This window comes from Aureobasidium namibiae, assembly GCF_000721765.1.
Source record: "Aureobasidium namibiae CBS 147.97 unplaced genomic scaffold scaffold_2, whole genome shotgun sequence".
Lineage (NCBI taxonomy): Eukaryota > Fungi > Ascomycota > Dothideomycetes > Dothideales > Saccotheciaceae > Aureobasidium > Aureobasidium namibiae.
In genome coordinates this window covers 513,046-534,395 of record NW_013581207.1, presented here as the reverse complement: position 1 = coordinate 534,395, position 21,350 = coordinate 513,046, and the positions used below count along the sequence as shown (strand labels likewise).

Genomic DNA, 21,350 nt, shown 5'->3' with positions numbered 1-21,350 from the left:
TCTCACACACAATTGACCATGACTTCAGCAGCAGAATCTTTTGACACTCTATGTGCTCATTCTGATGGAGATTCCACCACGAAGCCAAGATCAATGTCATCTGGTAATCAGACCAGTCTTTGCAGCGAAGCTGAGAAAGATCTGGGCGTGCCTGTCCTCGAGGGTTGGCCGCTTGGTTCTACCGTGTTTGCGTACGTCAAGAGAGAAGTGCTGTCGAGATCCGGATATTCATGACCCATCAGATTGTGCCTGGCTCTGCTTCTTGCAACTCTCGACACTACCATTATTTCGACTTCGCTTATCACAATCGCTTCTGACTTGGGCCACTTTGACCAATCAAGCTGGATCCTGGTGTCGTATCTACTGACGTACTCTGGGTTTCTCCTCATATTCACCCGCCTGAGTGATGTTCTGGGTAGGAAGCCTATGTTGTTGTTCTCCATCCTGATGTTTCTCGTCTGGTCCATCGGTTGTGGCTTCTCGCAAACACTCGAGCAGCTGTCAGTTTCACGGCCCCAATGGTTCAAACTCCGGCTGATATCTTTGCAGTATCGTCTTTCGTGCTTTGCAGGGTATAGGTGGTGCTGGTATCTATGCACTTGCCTACGCGTCCGTCTTGGACGTCGTGCCATTTAGACTTGTCAGTGCAGCTTCGGGAGCCATCTCGATGAGCACTGCTTGCGCAAGTCTTCTAGGGCCTGTTCTTGGCGGTGTCATCACGTCGAACACCACGTGGAGGGTAGTATACCCGAAGAGGCGATTATCGATTTGTACTGATTCTTGCAGTGGGTCTTCTGGATCAACATCCCTTGCGGAGTGCTGGTGACAATCTGTGTCGCTTTTGTATTTCCGAATAGGACTGGAACAAGAACCCTTGGAAGAGCAACCCTACAGAAGATCGATTGGCCCGGTATACTTCTCTCGCTCACTGGGTCATCTCTCTTGGTCATCTCTCTTGAACAAGGAGGCGTGCAGTTCTCGTGGCGAAGTTTGTTTATCATTCTGATGTTGGTCGGCTCATCTCTTTGCTTCATAGGCTTCGGTGCATGGGAATATGTCTTGACTCCCAGAGAAGCAAAAATGAAGATGATGCCTCTCTTTCCGACCAGACTAGTCTCAAGCAGAGTTGTTGCAGCGACTCTTGGGTATGTACGAAAGCGCAGCATCTAGACGATGTGTACTAATTATTGCAGGACCGTCTTCTTCACTGGCTTTCCCTTTGTAGTGACCATAATGGCACTTCCTCAACGCTTTCAGATTGTTAATGGGGACACACCAGAAAATGCCGGTCTACATATGCTTCCACTCATTGGCGCAACCGCACTGGGTGCAATGCTGACAGGAACCATTACCGGCAAGTTCAATATCGCTTGGCACTTGTTGGTATTCTCGAACATCCTCATGACCATTGGTTGTGGACTCATGTCAACCTTACCCATAGATATGCAGATTGCCAAGATCTGCTACTTCTATCAGGTCGTTTTGGGGTTTGGCTTCGGGCTCACTATGGCCAGCTCCATGGTTGTCATTCGTACCGAAGTAGCTCTGAAAGACAACAGTGAGTCCTTTGAAAATGAAATGGGCACAACGAATTACTGATTGAATCAGCGGTTTCTCTAGGCGCTGTCACACAGATGCGGCAACTTGGTGGTGTCATCGGGCTTGCTGTCACCCAGGCTATCCTAAACGGTAATTTCAGGTCTCAGTTGGCCAACTTTCTGTCCGCTGAAGAGCTAAAAGCAGTGATGTTGTCGACGGCAAACATCGAGACACTAGGTACTGCGCACAAAGACCTGACGTGCCGTGCGTATGGAAGGTCCGCCAATGCTCAGATGCGTGTGGTCACGGCATTCGCAGGTGCTGCCATTCTAACGAGCATTTTTGCATGGCAGAAAGCTCCACGGGATCGCAAAGCTCTCGAGGCGGAGCGTGTTGCACTGCAGACAGGCTCCCCTACCTCAGTCGAGCTGTACAGTACCTGTGTGGCATCCATTGGCTCTTTACGGTCAAGGAGTGTCAACACAACTCCAAATTCGTCAAGGCCATCTTTAGTCCAGCGTCCAAGCTCGGCCGAAGTGTCCGTTTGTCCAGCCGAGTTTAGCCCACCACCCTACCTGACCGTCCCGGAGCTTGACGGCGGTCTCTCTTGGGCACTTCATTTCTCTGATTGGTAGATGTATCTTGACGGTGTGGTTATATTAGACGAATAGTGCGAGACTCGAAAAGAATTTGTAGCTGATCACATGCATCTGCCGCTTTGTGTAAAAGTCTTGTATGCCTACCCTCAGACTTATGAACTCTCTGTTCAGCTCAATCTGCCGTCCCACCACTATCCACTTTCGTGGCGAGGACTAAATCTAATCCTGGGCAAATTGGACGGAAAACGAAAATCTGAAATACCGTCCTCAGGGAGACATCAAGATTGAGCGTCTTTGGAAGGCTTCACGCGCGGTGCTGACACCAAACACTGCTCAAGCCTAGGTACCAAATCTTGAGAGTTGAACAACGAATGCTATCAGATATGTTCTGTCATGTCTGACGATTAAGACAACTAATGATGAGTGTCATCTTGATGACCTTTTCTCTGACAGGCGTTGGTCAAAATACGAGAGTACGTCTGACCATACTTGACGTTGCGATTTTCTCAAAAGCCGCTGCTCTCTCGCGCAACTGAAAGATCCAAGACTCCGTACGTTTCCGTCTGTGAATCACGACCACAACTTGATACCGATCAAATCATGCCTGGACGTGTCGACGACAAATGGTCGCCCTGGCCTCAGCTCACGCTTGCTACAGCAAAAGGAGTGCAGCCTGGCACCGAAGAGTATACCAAGGCCATCTTTTCTACCTATGGCGCCGAAGCCTTGAAGGGAAGCTGGATGCAAGTCTGTGAAAGACTAAAATCTGTCACAGACAACATAGCCTCACAAGGCAACTCAGTGATACCACAGATTGGAATAGAAGACTTTTTGACTGCTGACTTTTCAACAAAAGAAAAGCTCAAGGATACAGGATGCTTCATCGTCCGACAAGTGGTCTCGGAGCAACAGGCAACTGATTGGTATGATGAACTGAAAGGATACGTTGCGGATAACAAGGCTCACATTACCGGTATGTCATCTGGTCACATCGTCTATACCTCACCATCTGACTTTGTCTTGTGTCGTACAGGCATGCCAGCCGAGAACCCGTTCATGTTCAATGTCTACCATTCACCGGTGCAGCAAGCAGCTCGCTCTCACCCAAACAGTCTGGCGGTCCAGAGGGCTGTCAACAGCCTATGGCATGATGAGAGTGACCAAGAACACAAGTTCCATGAACCTCTTTCCTATGCCGATGGCTTTCGCATTCGACCTGAGAATACTGTTTTCAATGCACTACCCCCGCATATCGGTAAGTGACCTTCCAAGTATGATAAATGCTAGATGCTGACTTGCACTTTCCAGATGGCGGTAGTCTCTCTCGCTGGGCAGATCTCACTTACCGCAAAGTATACGAGCAAATCTGGACTGGCAACCCTTCTTCCTTCGACCCCTACAATCTCTCCATCCGCAAAGAGGCAAAATCCGGTCTCTTCCCAGGCACTGCTTCACAAGTCCTGCGCGCCTTCCAAGGCTGGACTGCACTCACCTCTGCAGGAGCTAACGAAGGTTCTCTTTTACTCTACCCTGACGTCAAGACCGCCATGGCCTATGTAATGCTCAGACCTCTTTTCGATGCCCCTGATAACGAAGACAATATCATGGAGGCAGAGAAATGGACATTGAATGCAGAAAGAGGATGGTTCCCTGGTACCTGGAGACATTTGCCGCAGATTGTCAGTCCGACAAGTCATCCGCATTTGAGACTTGAAGAGTGTTTGGTCAATATTCCCAGGATGCAGCCAGGCGATACTGTTTGGTGGCATGCTGATGTAAGATACCCCTTCACCCCACGCTCACACATCTGCTGTCTATAAAATGGAAAGCTGACCAAAGATTAATTCAGATGATTCATGGTGTTGATTCGCAACACACTGGAACTCATGATTCGGCGGTCTTGTACATTGCAGCTGTCCCGACCACGCCAGCCAACTCGCGATATATGCGTCAGCAAGTGGAAAACTTTAGAGCTGGCGCTCCACCTGAAGATTTTGAACGCAATGGTACAGATGAGACTAGATTTGTGGGCTATAAGGGCGAGATGGGAGTATTGAATGGAGAGGCGGGCAGAGAGGCTGCTGGTTTCGATCTCTGAGAGGAATTCTAGAGTGGTCGTTCACGGGACGTCTGTAGCTTGCGAGTAATTCGAATTATTTCTTATGGGCTCTTTCTTATATCATCTACCAGCGGACCAAGGTCTTTTTGAAAGCTTGCTGGACTCCTTGGGCTATACACTGTGTTTTGACCAAAATGGCAATTGGAAGAATCGGCGTGTTGATCAATTGTACTTTCGAGGGATGGGGTACAGGCAGCGAGTGGTATATGTTTCCGAACTTGCAACTGTAGAGCACTGTATGTACAGTGGGCTGGGGATATATGATGTGTATGATATTGCAAGGAGACAGTAATAGGATGAATCGCTTCTTGAGCGAGCCGTTGGTTGGGTGATCTGTATGTAGTAGAATGTCTCTGCGCCCCGAAGACCCCCCATTCAAAGAACTCTACAAACGCTACACGCGATAGACAACATAATAACTCCAGACCAATGACAAAAGAGAAGATCATAGCTCCATAATCATATTCCAGTCAAACGCAGAATCAAGCACCGGCGTCACAACGCCAACTTTGGCCTGTGAGTCAACACCATGCGCCAACATTACTCGAACCACGTCTTCATGACCCGCCGTAACCGCAGCATGTAACGCGGTCTCCCCAGAGTGATTCCTCACATTGATGGACTCGCATCGTTGCAGCAGTAGTCCCACCAACGCCACATCTCCAATGCGTGCAGCAAGATGTAGTGCTGTGTCCCCACTCGATGTAGTGCTGGTCACATCAGCACCTAGCTCGAGAAGGAGCTGTACGGTGCTGGTATAGGCGGAGCTGATGGCGATTTGTAGAGCAGTCATCTGTTGGCTGTTTTGTGAGTTGATGTCCGTGCCCGTCTCGACCAGGAGGCGTATGATGGAGTGATGACCATTGCGGACTGCGATGTGTAAGGCGTTGTTGCCATGATCGTTGATATCAGGAGTGCAGACGTCGCTCACTGCACCTAGTGAGTATCTGTTGAGACCATGTTGCAGTGAAGGATTGTCGCTTGAATATGCTTTGCAGATTGTTAGAATTCGATATTGATGGAAGCGAAGGACGAATGTCTTACAGGATTGTGATGACACACTGGCTGGTGGTGTCAACCGAGGCATGGTCATAGGAGCAATAGCCACAGCAACACTATCAGTCACGGGCATGCCGCCGAAGTAGTCTGTGCTCAGAAGGTTGGTTATGTCAGGTCTAGGAAGATGCGGAGTTGATTGCATCTTGTCAGGGCTTTGAAACAGTGCATTGAAGTCACTCGCATTCCAGTTTTGTAGAGACCAGGAGTCCAAGGGGTTGAGGACTGCAACTGGAGCTTCCTGGCTAACAGTTGATAGACCGGAGAGGTACTCTTGGAGTCTAGTCTTGGTTTGATCGATTTGGCACAGCAAGCTCTTGATGTCCTGGAGAGATTCGGGCCAGTCCGTTGACTTCTCCGGTCTTGGTGTGGGCTCTGGACTTTTTGATGCTGGAGATGATGTTCGCTTGGATTGGCCTCCTCGGCCTTCGAGCAACTTTAGTTTCTTTCCTGAGCTTGGTGTCAGTCTTGATCCTTGGGTTAAGAACTCGATCGAGTCACATACTGCGACTTCTTTGTGCAAGGCGATTCTGTACTCTCCTCCTCTCACTAATGTCTGTAAGTCTTGTCCAATCTTCGGAGTCAGACATTTGCTCGGCGTTTGTTTGTGAAGGTGGAGACATGTTTGCTGATTGGGTTGATGACCAGAAGCTGAGGTATGCTTGCTCTATAAATCCATATCATTTCCATACCTATACTTGTATCCTCGATCGACTGACCATGCACGGCTTTCCACCAACAGAACGCATGCTTCGACTCGAAGGAAGATGACAGCCGTGCATACAGCTCTGATCCACTGTCAGTGTCATCTAGCTATACCAGGGGTGACAGATTGTATTCCCGGTGAAGCTATGCCAGAGGATTGCGGACTCCAACAACCATTTTTGGTTCGACCAATGCTTAGCATGAGCTTCGGATAGCGGGAACAGAGTCAAGTCAACCAAGCATTAGCCCAGGAGAGTATGCAATACTGCTCAGCCTGGTGATCTGGCGTTCATCGGAAGCTATCTTTGTCTCTTCTCCGACCTGTTGGTGATTGGGGATGCTATGTTGGGGCCGGCTGGGAACGCCAACGCGCAGAGACTGCACTGATCGTGGCTCAGATGCACTATAGGAGGAGGCAGGGCTGCTTCTGCAAGACACCAACTCAGCCCCATTGGTGCGGATGGCGTTCTCCACACTTGGACGACACAACGGGATGCTCTTCACAAAAGAAAATTGATGCTGAAGCTCACACAAACATCATTTCGTACACATCGGCCAAGAGCTTTGCTCATGAGTCCTGAACAGGTGTTTTGGAAGGTGCATTCTATTTGGTTAAGATTCGCGAAGGTCTGTGCACGATCAACACAATTTCTTCCCCTCTTTCAGCTTGAGCTGGACTTAAGTCGTGGTCAAACGAGCCCCGTCGATCCTCTATCTGGCCCACAGGAAAAACTCAAGGCCTCTGAAAGCGTCCGTCCAACGAAGCATTCGCCAATACGGCAACAGTCACTTGGCAATCCTTCTCATTTACATTTTCGTGGTGCTGGAAGGTAGCTTGTGTCTCAAGCTGTGGGGCAACCAACAGGTTTCAGATCTCCAGCCTCAAGTGTTGCAGAGTTCAATCCTCGATCCATCATTGGACCGATGCGTTCGCGGTATGATCCTGCTTTGGGATGCGTGTGCTGCATCGTTCGAACCCCAGCCCGGCGAGGAAGCAGCTCTGCTATTCAGCCTGAGCAAATGCGCGAAATCAACCATGACTGACACAAATTCGGTGGCTTCAACAAGTAACAAGGATACAGGTGTCGACATGCGTTCTGTGATTCACTATACGAGGAGGTAACAGCTCTGTTTCTCGCATGCCATATCAAGCATCAACCGCCCTTCTTGCTGCCGCCATCTCTTCCTCTGAAGGCATGTTCACAACCATGAGATACAACACATTCTATCCACGTGTTAGAGGAGTGGCGTTGGTTGTACGAGGATGGACTTACCTTGGCTAGCAGCTTCTTGTATGTGCGAATTGGGCCAGCAATGATTCCTTTCTTCTCACGTCTGAACGTCTGCTGTCTCTGCTCGGCTGCAAGTCGATCCCATTCTGCTCCTTGCTTCTCTCCTCTGGCCGCTTGGCCGATCACAGATGCGAGGCCTCCTATCAAGCCTTTCGAGTTAGGACCGGGAATTAGTTTACCTCCAGAAACAAAGGAGATTAGCGATCCACTGGCTGCCGCGTGATTAGGGTCTGCGTATCGAGAATTGAACTCGCCTTGAGGGACCTGCGCCAGCACACTGTTGGGATTTTGCATGGACTGGATGGGTTAGCTGAAAGTTATCAGGAACAACAAAGCGGTACTCACGTATTCTGCAGTGGCTCTCTTGTCCCAATAGTTTGCAACAAAGGTCATACCTTTCGCCACGTTACTCTTCTTCTTTGCTGCATCGGGTCCGGTTTGTGCTGCCAGTTCATCCAGAGTGGGAAAGATGAGTGGTGCCACTTCAGGGAATGCCAACTCGCCGTATGTAGTTCCGTCAGATGATCTGAACTTATCACCGACTTTTGCAACACCCTTGGTTTCTTGCTTCATGGCTGCGACAGTCTCGTTGATATTGACTTGCTCCACCCTGTTTCTTGAGTCGGGATTCCATGTCATGATCAGGCAGTACAATCCGCGAGGCTGGAAGAACTCCTCGTTAAGTTTGCGCAAGGCTGTACTTGTTCTAGAAGCAGTCAGATTGTAAAGCCGCCGGGAGATATTCTGACAGCATACCTGAACCGAGCTTGCATCTCAATAGCGATGTTGGTGGCTTGCTGAATCGCATACGACACGGCAAAGCCAATAACGTGAGGCATAAACATTGTGCCAATGGAGGCAAAGTTGATGGCGTTCAGCCAAGGATCAGCAGCACTCGATTTCTGCAGGGTGTCGAGAAAGTCGAGCCAGGTAGGCTGGTCAATGCCTGCACTCTGTAGTACCGGCGCGTACGCTCGAATGAAACCTCGTGAGCGGTCCTTTGGTCGACGCTGTGGAATCACGACTGGAAGTTCGAGCCGGCCAGCGACGTTAGAGCTAGGTTGACGGCCATGTTTCTCTAGGAAAGTGCGTTCGGGGTTTGCATCGACTGCACCTTGACCGTGTTGTCCGGCGATTTCGTCTTGGGCGTCGTCCAGATCCCACTCATTCTGCAGATCATCTCCAGCTTCGTCTCCTCGTTGCGTCGAAGGCACATCTTCGACTGCTTGTGCACTGTCCGAACGTGTAGCGGTAGCTGGCGTATCTTTCTCTGGACTCTGACGGTCTGCTTTGCGCGCCTTGATACTTTCAGATGCCAACCCTACCGCCCCGGAAACGCTTCGGATGCCGGCGCGGACGAGGCCGCCTTTGCGGCGCCCGTTCTCTTCAATATCGCGACGAACCATGATGTTGAGGTTTGCACACAAGAATTTGACAGAATTTGTGTTGGTTTTGACAATCCAGAAAGAGCAAGAGCTTGATCATGTAACAAACACGAATGCAACAAAGGATGAACCCAAGCTTATGGTGAACCAATCCAAGCTTTAGATTAACCGCTGTCGGGCGGAGCAAGGGTTTTGTGGCTTGAAACAGCCGCACACTGCAGGCCTGATTATGAGGATTCTTATCAACCTTTATTTTAGGCCACGTTGAACATCAATCTACTTTCAACTAGATCCCTCGCCACGATCCTTCCCAGTCAATCTTACATCCCCTTCGAGGTCGATGCACACGCTGACAAGTCAGCTCCCTTCTGTCAGACTGAGTTTCTACCATACTCAACCTCTGTAGAAAATGGTAATCAAGTCGTCGTCAAGCAGCGACCGACTATATCATGTGTTGTAAGTGTTAGTGATTCAGAATCTGATCATCACAATCGCTAGGTCAATATGAGTTCCTCTACCTTACTGCTGCTCTTGTGTGCACTTTCGCTTTTCTATCTCGTTGCGAACATCATCCTTCGCAAAATCACTGCCTCTCGATTCAAATCACACCACTCATGCCTAGATCCTCCTGCCTTGCCTCAGCGTGAGCGCATCATTGGACTCGATCTGCTTAAATCAGGTGCTGCCGCGGTCAAAGCAAAGAACAGTCTCGAATGCGCAGTCCGCCGTATCGAGTCCACGGCCAACACCTATTCCAACACGATTTTGGGACTCAACATCATAACCACCATCGATCCCGCAAACATCCAGACTATACTTGCACAAAAGTTCAGCGACTATGACCTTGGAGGAAGAATTCATGCCTGGGGCCCACTCGTTGGCAAGGGCGTATTCACCTCCGATGGTCCAGAATGGGCTCACAGGCGAGCGATGATCCGACCAAATTTCTCCAAGCAGCAAGTCGCCAGCTTAGGCATGTTCGAGAGACACTTTGGACACCTTCTAGCGCTACTGCCTCGAGATGGATCAACGGTCGACCTGCAAAAATTGTTCTTCAGCATGACTCTTGATTCAGCTACAGAATTTCTGTTCGGTCAATCAGTTGGAGCCCAAGGCGCGGGATCTGGAAGCGAAGCTGATCGCTTCCAACGTGCATTTGACTTTGCTCAACATCAGATGCCTGACCGTAATCGTTTGGGCGTCATGAATCGCTTCATCCCAAACGCCAAGTTCAAAGCTGCTTGCAAAGTCGTACATGCATGGGCAGATACATATGTCGAGCAGTGGTTACGCAGCAGGGATCTCGAGTCGCCGAAGCCTAACAGTGAGAACAGCAAGTATGTCTGCCTCGAGCAGATCGCCGACCAGGTCCAGGATCCCAGGCAGCTCCGCGAGGAGATGTTGAATGTCTTGCTTGCTGGAAGAGACACTACTGCGGGTCTGCTTTCCAACACATTTCATGTCCTATCCCGTCACCCCGATGTCTGGGAGAAATTGAGAGCAGAAGTCGACACACTGGAAGGAAGACTCCCGACCTATGAAGACCTCAAAAGCCTCAAGTATCTCAAATGTGTCTTGTGCGAAGGTACGCTTTCACATTCTTCACTCTTCTCGAGACCGTCTAACATGCTGCATAGTCCTCCGCCTCTATCCTCCTGTGCCAACAAATGCACGTTGTGCGAAAGTCAACACTGTTCTACCTACCGGTGGCGGCCCCACACGCACATCGCCTGTCTTTGTGCCCAAGGGCTCGATAGTTGTTTACTCCATCTATGCCCTTCAACGTCGCCAGGATATCTATGGACCCACAGCCAAGCAGTTCATTCCTGAGCGCTGGACCTCCGACTCACCTGACGATCCTCTAAGGCCAGGCTGGGGCTACATCCCATTCAGTGGCGGCCCAAGGATCTGTGTTGGTCAGCAGTATGCTTTGACTGAGGCTAGTCACACCATTGTCAGGATGTGTCAGAACTTCAAGGAGTTGCAATCTAGAGATCAAGGGCCATGGAAGGAGGGTCTAGGACTGACATTGTGCAGTGGTGAGGGCACACATGTTGGATTGGTCCCTGCTTGATGAGGGACTGTTAGAGTTGTAGATAGTATGGCGGTTCGCATCCTTACAGGACTATATTATGCGATATAGTATCCCCGACTTGTGGCCGATTTATCTCCAAGATTGCCTGTAGTCGAATATACAGATATGATACGGTAACTACCATCCAAGGAAGGTTCAGTCATGTCAAGAGATACTGTACGCATCGAATTGAGCTCTCATGTTTCAACTTCAAGATGCAGCTTCAACAGATTCCTGCAAGTTGCCATTTTAGTACTACGAGAATCTTACAAACCTCAATCTCGAGCCATCTCGAAAACGTAAATTCGATGTTTCGACGCCATCAGAATGCGTTAGCCCCAAGAAGAAAGCTCTCTCGAAGCAAACATTAACCACTGAGTAGTTGCAGACATTCACAACCATTATATCTTCGTTGCTTCATCTCCTATAGCTATAAGATACCATTCGAGTGCTGTTGAGCGGAGCACCCTGGCAATGATTCGGCCTTGGCAGCCATACCGATAACGTATTGCTAAAGATGAAATGGACCTGTTAATGGCCTGATTCACATCATCTATTTACGCTCTTTTGCGTGGTCATTAGACTTGGAAACTTCACACGGAGTCTCACTCAAGTTTGTATCTAAAGGTGCGAAGTCAAAATCATTTTGCTTCATACGACGAGTACCTGAGACAAAGAGATGATACTGGAACAGCGGCATCTGCCGCCGACGTGAATACAGAAAACGCGAAACTCCCCAGCCACGTCTCTTATTCCTTTGCGACTGTCGTGAAGACTAACTTCTCTGCGCTGATCTCCTTACGACGCAGAATATCAACGCTATCGATGACCGCCTCCAGACCGCCGTCGCTGATTCTTGCAGGATGAGTCTTGATCTGACCATCCGCAAGCAGCTTCTCCATTGAATCGAAAAATGGAATTGCGGACTCTGACAACTCTGGATCTGCCTCGCTGGTGAATGGCGCTGGCCAATTGCAAGGCATTCCTGTGATGCGGAACGCGACGACCCAGTCTGACTTGACTAGCTTACGCGTGGCTGCGACGTGAGCAGGGTACGGATCCATGCCGATGTAGCGACCGCCAGCGCGACCGATAGATTCGTAACAGATCTTCATGCTCGACTCTTCGGTGATGCAGTCGATGGCATACCCCAGACCGTTCTTGGTGTACTTCTTGATGTCTGCACCGCAAGTGGGGGAGCGGTAATCAAAGACAGCTTCGGCGCCAAAAGACTTTACGAATTCGAAGTTCTTAGGCGAGCATGTCGTAATAGGTCTGAGACCAGCTCTGTTCGAGAGTCAGACGAGAAACTGTAGAAGCCAAGGAGGATCGACATACCTTTTGAGAATCTGGATCACCATGGTACCCACTGATGTGCTACCGCCATATACAAGAATCGGGAAGGACTTCTCAGCCGGCTTGTCGATCAATGACATGGGAATCTCCATTGACCAGAAGACGGCCAGTATTGTCGTGTTGATGGCCGTGGGCAGAGTGGTAGCGGTCTCAAACGACATATAGTCAGGAATTCGCAGAGCCAGCTCGCCGGGAAGTAGTGTGTACTCGGCGAAGGCACCACCTGAGGGTCGCTCAGGATCCATGCCACAAGCGCTGCCGCAAACTCGCTCCCCGATGGCCCAACGCTTGCGAACAGCAGAGCCCACGGCTACAACTATCCCAGCACAGTCGAAACCGAAAATTGCGCCAGGCGTCACGAATTCGCCCGTCAACTTGGTGTCTACGGGATTCAATGCGACCGCGTGTACTTTGATCAAGATTGCATTGGGCTCGAGATGTGTGACGGGTTGATCGTGCACGATTGTAAAGTTCTTGTCAGGACCCGCCACGATGGCCTTCTGCTTTTGAGGTATTTCGATGGTTCGTGCCATCATTTTCGGTGTTGAATTTGAGATGAGTCGAAGGTATTGTTTGAATTGAGGAGAGGAGTTGTCGATGACAATGATCATGTGAGAGATAGTAGGTCGAAGTTGAGTATGAGATCATGGCCAACTTCTTACCTACTGAGAAAGTCTTATATGCTCTAGGCGATCTTTATGAATGTCAGTCTGACCTGGAAATCATCTATGCTGACAGTACGATATGCAGGACAGATTGTCCCACGTTCTTACAAACAGCAAGCAACTGACTGCGGCTACCAAGACATGCCGCAAAATTTGGCAGTGCTTGAACGAAGGATCGCAGGAAGGATGCGAGAATCCACCAACAACTTTCATTTAATGCTTTATAGTGCTGCTTGTCATATTTTTGGCAACACGAGCATTCAAGAAACCAAGCCTCAGAAAGGAAAAATGGAACGGGCCCTTCCGGTGTCCGTGCACGCCTCGGCAAGCAGCTTGCAGCTCGAGCCGAAGCTTGGTGTTCGTATTCCGTCCTTCCAACCTGCATCCTGAGCCTCCAGCCTCAGTCGAAAGTGTCAGCCATCGTCAGGCCTACTGTCATATCGCAGAGATCCAGTGGTTGTGACATGGTCATAATGTATACCACGAACATGCGGATCTCTGCAGAGACGCGACGGTATATAGACGTTGGTCCGCCCATCTCAGTATCACCTCCATCATCACAATCCAAACGACACTTCCTAAAGCAATACACATAATTTTCAAAGCAATTCTCGCTTTCACAAGCCTCATTCAGTTTATATCAGGACCGAAGACCTACTCAACTCTTATCGACTACTTACACAATGCCTTACAAGAACGAGCCCATCGCCATCATTGGCAGCTCCTGCCGCTTCGCCGGCCCAGCTACATCCCCTTCCAAGCTCTGGGAGTTGCTCAGAGAACCTAGGGACGTCTTGAGCAAAATTGATCGCTTCGATGCAGATCACTTCTATCACCCCGATGGCCACCACCACGGAACCAGCAACGTCAGACATGCGTACATGCTTGAGCAAGATGCAAAAGCTTTTGACGCTTCATTCTTCAACATTCAAGCTGGCGAAGCCGAATCCATCGACCCTCAACAACGACTGATGCTCGAAACAATCTATGAAGGTCTCGAGGCTGCTGGACTCACACTTGACAGTCTACAAGGCTCAGACACTGCCATGTTTTCGGCTGTCATGTGCGAGGATGCTTCTGGTATTGCTTTCCATGACAATGAGTCGATTCCTAAATACGCTGCTACTGGAACGGCTCGAAGCATGTTAGCCAACCGCATGTCATACTTCTTCAACTGGAACGGTCCTTCTATGACAATTGATACTGCCTGCTCATCATCTTTGGTCGCTGTCCACCAAGCTGTTCTCTCGCTGAGAGCTGGTGAGTCACGTATTGCAATCGCAGCTGGAACAAATATCATTCTCAGCCCGCGCAACTTCATCGCAGAGAGTAATCTCAACATGCTCTCACCTGACGGAAGGTCTCGCATGTGGGATGCAAATGCCAATGGATATGCTCGTGGAGAGGGTGTTGCATCTGTTATCCTGAAAACTTTGACACAGGCTCTTGCGGATGGAGACTCGATTGAGTGCATCATCCGCGAGACCGGAGTCAATCAAGACGGACGCACACCCGGTATTACCATGCCCAGCTCTGATGCACAATGTGCTTTGATTCGCTCAACCTACCGCAAAGCCGGCCTTGACCTGACCAAAAGCTCTGACCGACCTCAATTCTTCGAAGCCCATGGAACTGGCACCAAGGCTGGAGACCCTCAAGAAGCGAGAGCCATCTACAACTCTTTCTTTGCCGATACTGGAGCTCAGGATGAAATTCTCAATGTCGGATCAATCAAAACCGTGGTCGGCCACACAGAAGGAACTGCTGGAATTGCAGGATTGATCAAGGCCTCGCTCGCGATCCAAAACCAGACCATCCCTCCCAATATGCTGTTTGAGGCCTTGAACCCTGATCTTGAAGTTTATGCTCAAAATCTCAAGGTACCAACTAAAGCCTTGCCTTGGCCAACGCTTCCAGCTGGCACGCCTCGTAGAGCCAGTGTCAACAGCTTCGGCTTTGGCGGCACCAATGCTCACGCCATTATCGAGGCGTACGAAGCCACCGAGGATCAGGTTTCCAGAGCGGTCGCAATCCCTTTCACTCTGTCTGCCCCGTCCGAAAAGGCGCTTGCCATGCAGCTGAGTACTATGGTAGACTTCTTGCACGAGAACAAGGATGTCGACCTTTCGCAGATGGCATTGACACTGGCACAACGTTCTACACTGACCATAAGAACAGCGGTCTCCGCACTCACTAGCGAGTCGCTTGCTGAGAAGCTTGAAGCCAAACTCGAGGCGAGAAAGTCCAACAACACTCCCATTGGAAACAGGGCTGCAAAAGACTCGAACGACAACATCCTCGGCATTTTTACGGGTCAAGGTGCTCAATGGGCTGCTATGGGCCGCGAACTGATCCTGTCATCGGTATTTGTCGAAGATATTGTCGATGAGCTCGAGCAATCTCTAACCCAGCTACCTGAGTCCAGCCGACCCGGATGGTCGCTCAAGTGTGAGATGTTGGCTCAGGGTAAGGAATCACGCATTGGAGAAGGCCTGATGTCCCAGCCTCTCTGCACCGCTGTTCAGATCATTCTGGTCAATCTTCTAATCAAAGCTGGTGTCTCTTTCAGTGCAGTCGTCGGCCACTCCAGTGGTGAGATTGGTGCTGCATACGCCGCCGGCTTCATCTCTGCTCACGACGCCATTCGTATTGCCTACTACAGAGGTTTCTATGCCAAGTTTGCCAAGGGAGCTAATGGAGAGAGAGGATCTATGCTTGCTGTCGGAACATCCATGGAGGATGCTGAAGAGCTCTGCGCACTGCCTAGTCTCGAAGGCCGCATTCAGATTGCAGCTTCCAACTCATCCTCTAGTCTAACTCTTTCTGGAGATGAGGATGCAGTGGTCGAGGCCCTTGAGATCTTCAAAGATGAGAACAAATTCGCCAGGCAGCTCAAAGTTGACACGGCCTATCACAGTCACCATATGATTCCGTGTTCGGACAAGTATCTTCAGTCCTTGATGGACTGTGACATTCAGATCCTGACCCCTCCTGAGAATGCTCCTAGATGGTTCTCTAGTGTGTACGGCGGCGATCAGATGTCCGAAGACAACGATGATTTGACTGGACGATACTGGGCTGAAAACATGCTGCAGCCTGTTCTGTTCTCACAGGCTCTGACTGCTGCTCTGGACGAGGCTGGTCCTCCGGCTTTCGCTATGGAAGTTGGCCCGCATCCAGCTCTCAAAGGACCAGCAACCGCTACCATTGAGGAAGTCACCGGCAATGCTGTTCCATACACTGGTACTCTATCACGCAACGGTAACGACGTCGAGTCTCTTGCCGAAACACTCGGCTTCACCTGGGCACTCCTCGGTCCCTCAACTCCCAACTTCAAGGCCTATAATGCGTTATTCGGCAACATTGGACAGAAGCTCATGAAGAGCCTGCCTCAGTACACATGGGACCACGACCGCACCTACTGGTACGAATCTCGCATCTCGAGGCTCTTCCGTGCTCAGCGTCCTCAAGCCAGCCATGAAATTCTGGGTGTTCGCATGGACTCCGAGCTTGAAGGGGAGTACCGCTGGCACAACTTCCTCAAGCCAAGCGAGATCTCTTGGCTGCGTGGTCACACAGTGCAAGGTCAGGTATTATTCCCGGCCGCTGGTTTCGTAGCTTTGGCAGTGGAAGGATCCAAGACCATCACTGCTGATGAACCGGTCGCGCTCATCGAGCTGCATGACTTTAGCATTCACAATGCTTTGGCCATTGCGGACGAGACTTATGGCGCAGAGATAATCTCATCGATCAAGAGCATTACCAGAGAGGATGATATAATCACCGCTCAGTTCAGCTGTGACGCTTGCACAAACAGGGATACTGGAAGCCTGTCCAGCATGTCTACCGGCAAGCTTGTGATCAGAATCGGAGAGCAGTCTCAGTCGGCTCTCCCAATCAGACCCACCCCTGAACACGAGCTGAGGAAGGTCAACGTCGAGAACCAATACGCTAGTTTCCAAGACATTGGTTACAACTACAACGGTATTTTCAAGTCGATAACCTCGCTCAAGAGAACTACCAATTTGGCCATGGGCAAGATCCTTGTTCCAGAGGATGCTACTGGCTCCGATGCTTCGCTCATGGTCCACCCTGCAGTTCTTGATGTGGGTCTACAGGTCACCTTATGCGCCATCGGTGCGCCATTCGACAGCCGTCTATGGACTCTGCACGTGCCCACTGTGATCAGAAGAATCAAGATCAACCCTATGGCATGCCCTGCTGAGGGTGGCCGTGGATCGGAAGTTCTTGCTAATTCTGTGCTCGCAAAGCAGGAGCCTGGCGACCACGGTTTCACCGGAGATCTTTCCATCTATGATCCCGCCGGTAAGAACTGCTTTGTCCAGCTCGAAGGTGTCAGGGTTGAGGCTCTTGGTCGTCCCAGCAAAGCTACTGATCGCCACATGTTTGCAGAGTCTGCTTGGTCTGTTCTTGAACCCGATGCTAGTATTTGCTTCTCGGGCACTTCTGAGACCGAGTCGCAGAAAAGTTTGTGCATGCTGGTCGAGCGTGCCTGCTTCTTCTACCTCAAGCAGCTCTGGGAGACCATCACCCAGGAAGAGCGCAAACGGTGCGATGATGATCGCTTGGCAATCCTCAACTGGGCTGAACATCTGGTCTCGACCACCGCTGAGGGCTCACACCCACATTTGCAATCCGAGTGGATGAACGACACCGAAGAATCGCTCAAGCCTCAGCTTTTGGCAGCCGCCGTAACATACGACGACATGCGCAAAGTCATGTTCGCTGGCGAGATGTTGATTCCATTCGTTCGTAACCAGGTCAATATGCTCGAGGAGTTCAAGAACCACAACCTCCTTGACTGGTTCTACAAATCATCGACCGAAATTGCCGACTACAACGCGTGTATGGGTGCGGTAGTCAAGCAGCTCACCCACCGCTTCCCTTACATGAAGATTCTGGAAATTGGCGCGGGAACTGGCAGTGCAACCCAAAGTATCATCAAGGAGATTGGCCAGAGCTACTCCTCTTATACTTACACCGACATCTCTGCAGGCTTCCTCCACGATGCTGCCGACCTTTTCAAGGATCATGGCAATGGCTTTACTTACAAGGTCCTTGATATCGAGCAAGATATTGTTGAGCAAGGATACACCGAGGGCACATATGACTGTGTTGTTGCCAGTAACGTCCTGCACGCAACAAAGTCGCTCGATCAGACTCTCAGCAATGCTCGCAAGTTGTTGAGACCTGGTGGCTACCTCGTCATGCTTGAGATTACCCAAGTCGACTGGCTGCGCACTGGTCTCTTCTTCTCTTGCATTCCTGGCTGGTGGGCTGGTGTTGAGGATGGACGTCCCTACACTCCATTGGCTACTGAGGCACAATGGGACTCAGTCTTCCGTCGCACAGGCTTCTCAGGCATCGACAGTGCGACTCCTTCAAGCAAGACAATCATGGGTCCCTACTCTGTGATGGTTACACAAGCACTGGACACTCGCATGGAAATCATGAGAACACCGCTTGCCTTAGCTCCCGAGAAGCAGCTTTGTGAGAAGCTTCTCATCGTTGGAGGCGAGAAGCCCTCAACTCTGCACATCGCTCACCAGGTGGAAGCGCTTCTGCAACCATACTACGGTTTCATCTCAATCGTCACGAAATTGCAAGATGTTGGTCAGCATAACTTCTCAGCCAAGCATGCTCTTCTGTCCCTGACTGAGCTTGATGAGCCTTTGTTCAAGTCATTTAGCGAAGAGAAGTACCAGGCTATGCAATTCGTCCTCGACGAAGCTCGCAACGTCCTCTGGACCGTCCAGGGATCCAAGACCCAGAACCCTTACGCCAGAATGATGATGGCCGTTGCTCGATGCTTGGCTGGTGAGCGTAGGGATGCACTCTACATGCAGACTATCGACTCCGACATTGACGAGTTGCCTCAACCTCGCCTTCTTGCGGAGACAATGCTGAGAATGCACATTGCCGAACAATGGAGAAATGCAGCCTATGAGCCGCTATGGTGTCTCGAGCGCGAGCTGCACGTGAGCAACGGTATTCTTGAGATTGAGCGCTTCGTCCCCAGCACAGAGCTCGATGACCGTTACAACTCTGACAAGCGCGAAATCAAGAAGGCTATGCCTCTGAGTTCTACAGTTGTTGCAGTCAGCCAGGCTAAGTCTGCTTACCAGCTAAAGGAAGTCTTTGACATGCCATTCCGAAAGGAAGCCATCAAAGATGCTGAGATGGTTACCTTGAATGTCCGTAAGTCTTTCATCAGTGCTGTCAAGGTAAAGTCGGTCGGCTCTCTATTCATCGTTTCTGGAACCAACGCCGAGACTGGAAAGAAACTACTGGCCTTCTCGCAGACCTTGCAGTCTTCGGTGTCTGTGCCAAAGACATGGACTATTGAATGTGATGTCGCAGACGAGTTTGAGAGCAACATCGTATTGGCTGCCGCCACTTACAGTGCTGCTGATGCAATCATCGGCAAGACTAGCTCAAGAAGCTTCTGCTTGGTTCATGAGGCCACTTCAGTCCTCGCAAGAACTTTGCTCAAGGTCGCGGCTGAGAGGGAGATACCGATGCTCCTCACCTCATCGAAGTCGTCGGAGAGCATGTACCATTATATCCATCCTTCTACTTCTCAAGCATTGATCGAGTCGCACGTCCCTCGGACTGTCTCGGTGTTTGCCGATCTGTCTAGCAGCTCAATCGAAGAAGATGCCCTTGGCCACCGCATTGCACGCGAGCTCCCTACTGCATGCAAACGTAGAGACATTTCAGCTGTTTTCGGCAACGATGGGTTCATTGACTCGGAGCTCGATATCGAACAGATCCTTCGCAAACAGTACGTCCGTGCAATGAGTGATCTCGGATCGTTCCAAAACTCTGAGATTGTCTCCTTGGCCAGTCTGCCTGGTACTCCGGTTCTGTCTGCCAGCCTTCGTGTTGTTGACTGGACCGCTGAGGCATCGGTTCCAGTCTCTACTTCACTTGTCAATGAGCAGCTTCGTTTCCGTCCTGACGGTACCTACTGGATGGTCGGTGCCACTGGTGAACTTGGCTTGTCTACTTGCCAGTGGATGGTCAACCGCGGCGCCAGACACTTCGCTCTGACAAGCAGAAACCCCAAAGTTGAGCAAGCTTGGCTGAACACCATGGCTAGTCAAGGTGTATCAGTCAAGATCCTGGCTATGGATGTCACGAGTAGAGACTCGGTCCGGGGTGGCTACAAGGAGATTTGCGACACCATGCCTCGCATTGCAGGTGTGACCAACGCCGCCATGGTTCTTGATGATAATCTCCTAGCCAACATGCCTTACGAGTCATTCGCAAAGACGCTCAAGCCAAAGGTGGATGGCACCATTTACCTCGACGAGTTGTTCCCCGAGAACACCCTTGACTTCTTCATTGTGTACTCTTCTTTGGCTTATATTGCTGGCAACCATGGTCAGTGTCCCTACGCAGCAGCAAACGGTTTCATGACAGCTCTGGCTGCCAACCGTAGACAAAGAGGTCTAGCAGGTAGTGCCATGAGTTTTGGCGCCATCTCTGGAGTCGGCTACGTCGAGCGTCGCAGTGTCGATATTAACCTCAGCCAGAAGATGAGCAACTTGGGCTATGCACCCGTCTCCGAATGGGACTACCACCAATTCTTTGCAGAGGCTGTACTCGCCTCGCCTTCTGACTCTGGCAGAAACTTCGAGATCTCCAGTGGTTGTAAGGTCTTTGACGTGGCCAAGGAGCCCAACTTGCCTTACTGGCTCGACTTGCCCAAGTTCGCATACTACCGCCGTGTCAAGGCTGATGCATTCGCCGAACAGAGCGACAAGCGCCAGGTCTCTGTCCGTGCACAACTCAAAGAGCAGACCACCGAGGAAGGCGTGCAGAAAGTCGTCCTTGACCGCTTCATCTCTGGTCTGTGCACTATGCTGCACATTAGTGAAGACGAAAGCAGAGTCACTCCCGAAACTGGTCTTACCGAACTCGGTATCGATTCTCTGGTTGCTGTTGAGATCCGCAGTTGGTTCCAGAGCGAGTTGGACTTGGACATGCCCGTGTTGAAGATCCTTAGCGGTGCTAGTATCGAGAAGATGGTGGAGGATGCTTTCGAGAGGCTATCACCAGAATTGACTCCTGAGTTCAAGAGAGAGGGTAAAGTGGTGGAGGTGGAGGCAGTGCAGGAGAAAGTGGCTCCTAGTGAGGAGAGCTATCAGAGCGAGACGCTTTTGTCGTCTGCAGACGAGTCGGACAACTCGAGCAGCGATGGAGAGGAGGCATGATCTTTGGGCGATTTTTTCTTTGGGGCTTATAAGCGCGAATTGTAATTCTGATCAAACATATGTGTACCTGTGTGCCTTGCTCTTTGTCATCTGGTGATTGCTGATATCTGTATGGTGGAGGTTTGAGCGTCTGTCTCCTGGATGACTTTTGCATTGACATTCCTCAGTCAAAGACGGCACTGAGAGTCAGGACGTTGTTGGTGAACACGCCTTAGCATGTGAAAGAGTCTGGATGCTTGTCCGAGTGCCGAGAAAGAAACAAGTTTCGACGACGAGATGACGAAACGTGTCAGAAAAAGGAGTCGCGTGGAGGTCGGGTG

The 21,350-nt window shown here is 50.5% G+C and overlaps 6 protein-coding genes across 6 annotated transcripts; 4 read left to right on the top strand and 2 right to left on the bottom strand.

Moving 5' to 3' along the window:
* Window positions 1-93: 93 nt before the first annotated feature.
* On the top strand, window positions 94-2,174 carry M436DRAFT_78304 (MFS general substrate transporter; the record flags this gene model as incomplete). The annotated part of the gene is made up of 6 exons (XM_013575857.1): window positions 94-191; window positions 243-500; window positions 550-739; window positions 787-1,145; window positions 1,194-1,558; window positions 1,609-2,174. The coding sequence occupies 6 exons, from the start codon at window positions 94-96 to the stop codon at window positions 2,172-2,174; spliced, it is 1,836 nt and encodes a 611-aa protein (XP_013431311.1).
* A 564-nt stretch (window positions 2,175-2,738) lies between these two features.
* On the top strand, window positions 2,739-4,236 carry M436DRAFT_60380 (DUF1479-domain-containing protein; the record flags this gene model as incomplete). Its single annotated transcript, XM_013575548.1, has 4 exons — window positions 2,739-3,111; window positions 3,172-3,393; window positions 3,447-3,913; window positions 3,988-4,236. 4 exons carry the CDS (start codon window positions 2,739-2,741, stop codon window positions 4,234-4,236), a joined length of 1,311 nt encoding a protein of 436 aa, XP_013431002.1.
* Window positions 4,237-7,481: 3,245 nt separating this feature from the next.
* M436DRAFT_17505 (uncharacterized protein) lies at window positions 7,482-8,671 on the bottom strand (the record flags this gene model as incomplete). The annotated part of the gene is made up of 3 exons (XM_013575116.1): window positions 7,482-7,607; window positions 7,656-8,016; window positions 8,067-8,671. Coding segments are annotated over 3 exons (1,092 nt in total), but the record flags the coding sequence as incomplete, so codon positions are not given.
* A 528-nt stretch (window positions 8,672-9,199) lies between these two features.
* M436DRAFT_60377 (cytochrome P450) lies at window positions 9,200-10,769 on the top strand (the record flags this gene model as incomplete). The annotated part of the gene is made up of 2 exons (XM_013575547.1): window positions 9,200-10,280; window positions 10,333-10,769. 2 exons carry the CDS (start codon window positions 9,200-9,202, stop codon window positions 10,767-10,769), a joined length of 1,518 nt encoding a protein of 505 aa, XP_013431001.1.
* A 749-nt stretch (window positions 10,770-11,518) lies between these two features.
* On the bottom strand, window positions 11,519-12,661 carry M436DRAFT_38740 (putative alcohol dehydrogenase; the record flags this gene model as incomplete). The annotated part of the gene is made up of 2 exons (XM_013575408.1): window positions 11,519-12,056; window positions 12,108-12,661. The coding sequence occupies 2 exons, from the start codon at window positions 12,659-12,661 to the stop codon at window positions 11,519-11,521; spliced, it is 1,092 nt and encodes a 363-aa protein (XP_013430862.1).
* An 812-nt stretch (window positions 12,662-13,473) lies between these two features.
* M436DRAFT_38474 (uncharacterized protein) lies at window positions 13,474-21,030 on the top strand (the record flags this gene model as incomplete). Its single annotated transcript, XM_013575368.1, has 1 exon — window positions 13,474-21,030. One exon carries the CDS (start codon window positions 13,474-13,476, stop codon window positions 21,028-21,030), a length of 7,557 nt encoding a protein of 2,518 aa, XP_013430822.1.
* Between the last annotated feature and the right edge of the window lie 320 nt (window positions 21,031-21,350).